General features: G+C 67.9%; 1 protein-coding gene across 1 annotated transcript; it reads left to right on the forward strand.

Moving 5' to 3' along the window:
- Positions 1 to 64: 64 nt before the first annotated feature.
- Positions 65 to 1,627, forward strand: EMIHUDRAFT_256322 (hypothetical protein; the record flags this gene model as incomplete). Its single annotated transcript, XM_005768212.1, has 2 exons — positions 65 to 643; positions 1,301 to 1,627. 2 exons carry the CDS (start codon positions 65 to 67, stop codon positions 1,625 to 1,627), a joined length of 906 nt encoding a protein of 301 aa, XP_005768269.1.
- Between the last annotated feature and the right edge of the window lie 64 nt (positions 1,628 to 1,691).

Raw genomic sequence — 1,691 nt, forward strand, 5'->3', positions numbered from 1 at the left:
CACTGACCCAACGCAAATCCTTGTCTCGAACGTCGGCTCCACGACCCCCACGTCTGGAGCCACAATGGGCATGCGCATCGTGTCCGACTCGGTGTATCAAGCCCACAAGCCGAATCGGAATGGACCCAATGCGAAGGGTTTCTTCGTCCTCAACATTCGCGGCGAGGTGGACACCATCCTCAACTTCACATTCGTCGACGACAACTCGCAGGACCCGGTGACGGTGCCGAATTTTGTGATCTCCATCTACGACTTTGACAGGGGCTGCAGCGGCCAGTCGGCTGGCTTGCGTAACAAAACGTGCGATGGCGGCAGCTTTGATCTCGGCGAGGTTGTGATGGCCAAGAGCTCGACCGCAGACCCCGCGCAAGGCTTTGACGCGTACATCACGTCCGGCGGCACGTCAGAGGTTGAGATTGGCGCCGTCACTGGCGGCTGGACGAGCTTCAGCGCCACACTTGCGGGAAGCGGAGCTGACAACCCTGGTACCGTTCAAGGCCTGACTGAGGACCAGCTGAACAAGGCTGTGAGCCTCTACTACAGCAACACATCGAGCTTTCAGCTTAGAGTCCGCCTGTTCCCTCCCCCCGCCTTCAATGCAACCTTAACCGACACCGGGAGGAACATCTTGCTGTCGGGCGTGGTGTTGGACTTTCCGGGTTGTCCGCCACCTATACCGCCGTCCGCCTCGCCCTCGCCGCCGCCTCCCTCCGCCTCACCATCGCCGCCGCCTCCGTCCGCCTCACCGTCGCCGCCGCCTCCGTCCGCCTCGCCGTCGCCACCGCCTCCCTCCGCCTCGCCCTCGCCGCCGGCTCCCTCCGCCTCACCATCTCCGCCGCCGCCCTCAGCATCGCCGTCGCCCCCGCCGCCCCCAGCATCGCCGTCACCCCCGCCGGCATCCGTGTCGCCGTCGCCGCCGCCTCCCTCGGCATCGCCCTCGCCCCCGCCGCCGTCCGCCTCACCATCGCCACCGCCTCCGTCCGCCTCGCCCACGCCGCCGCCTCCTCCCGCCTCGCCGTCGCCGCCGCCTCCGTCCGCGTCGCCCTCGCCGCCGCCTCCCTCCGCCTCTCCCTCCCCGCCACCTCCTTCCGCGTCGCCGTCGCCACCGCCTCCCTCCGCCTCTCCCTCCCCGCCGCCGTCCGCCTCGCCGTCGCCGCCGCCGCCTCTGCCGCCGCCTCCCTCCGCCCTGCCTGCGCCGCCGCCGTCCGCCTCGCCCTCTCCGCCGCCGCCGTCCGCCTCGCCGTCGCCGCCGCCGCCTGACGTGCAGCTGCTCGACCTCCGCGCCGCCACCACTTACCAGGACTCGAGCTTGTTCGACAAGCAGGCGCCCGTGAGCGACCTGTCATACGCCGACAGCACGACGGGACGGCCGTGGGCCGAGTGCGGCCAATACACAAGCCAGTGGTGGGGCGTCGACCTCGGGAGCGAGGTGTATGTGCGCTACGTGCGGCTGCAGAACCGCAACGACTGCTGCGCGGAGCGTCTGACCGGCATTGACATCTATCTCGGCTCGACGGCAGAGACGTACACGGGCAACGCGCTGGTGAAGTCGGACGTGAGCGTGTTGTCGAACGTGATGTTGGAGGTGGAGATCAACGCGTTGGGGCGCTACATCTACCTCAACTAAAGGTCTGCGACGGGGCTGACGGTGTGCAAGTTCTACGTTTACGGATACGTGTGAATGGGGACCG

The sequence above is a fragment of the Emiliania huxleyi genome (genome assembly GCF_000372725.1).
Source record: "Emiliania huxleyi CCMP1516 unplaced genomic scaffold EMIHUscaffold_4642, whole genome shotgun sequence".
Lineage (NCBI taxonomy): Eukaryota > Haptophyta > Isochrysidales > Noelaerhabdaceae > Emiliania > Emiliania huxleyi.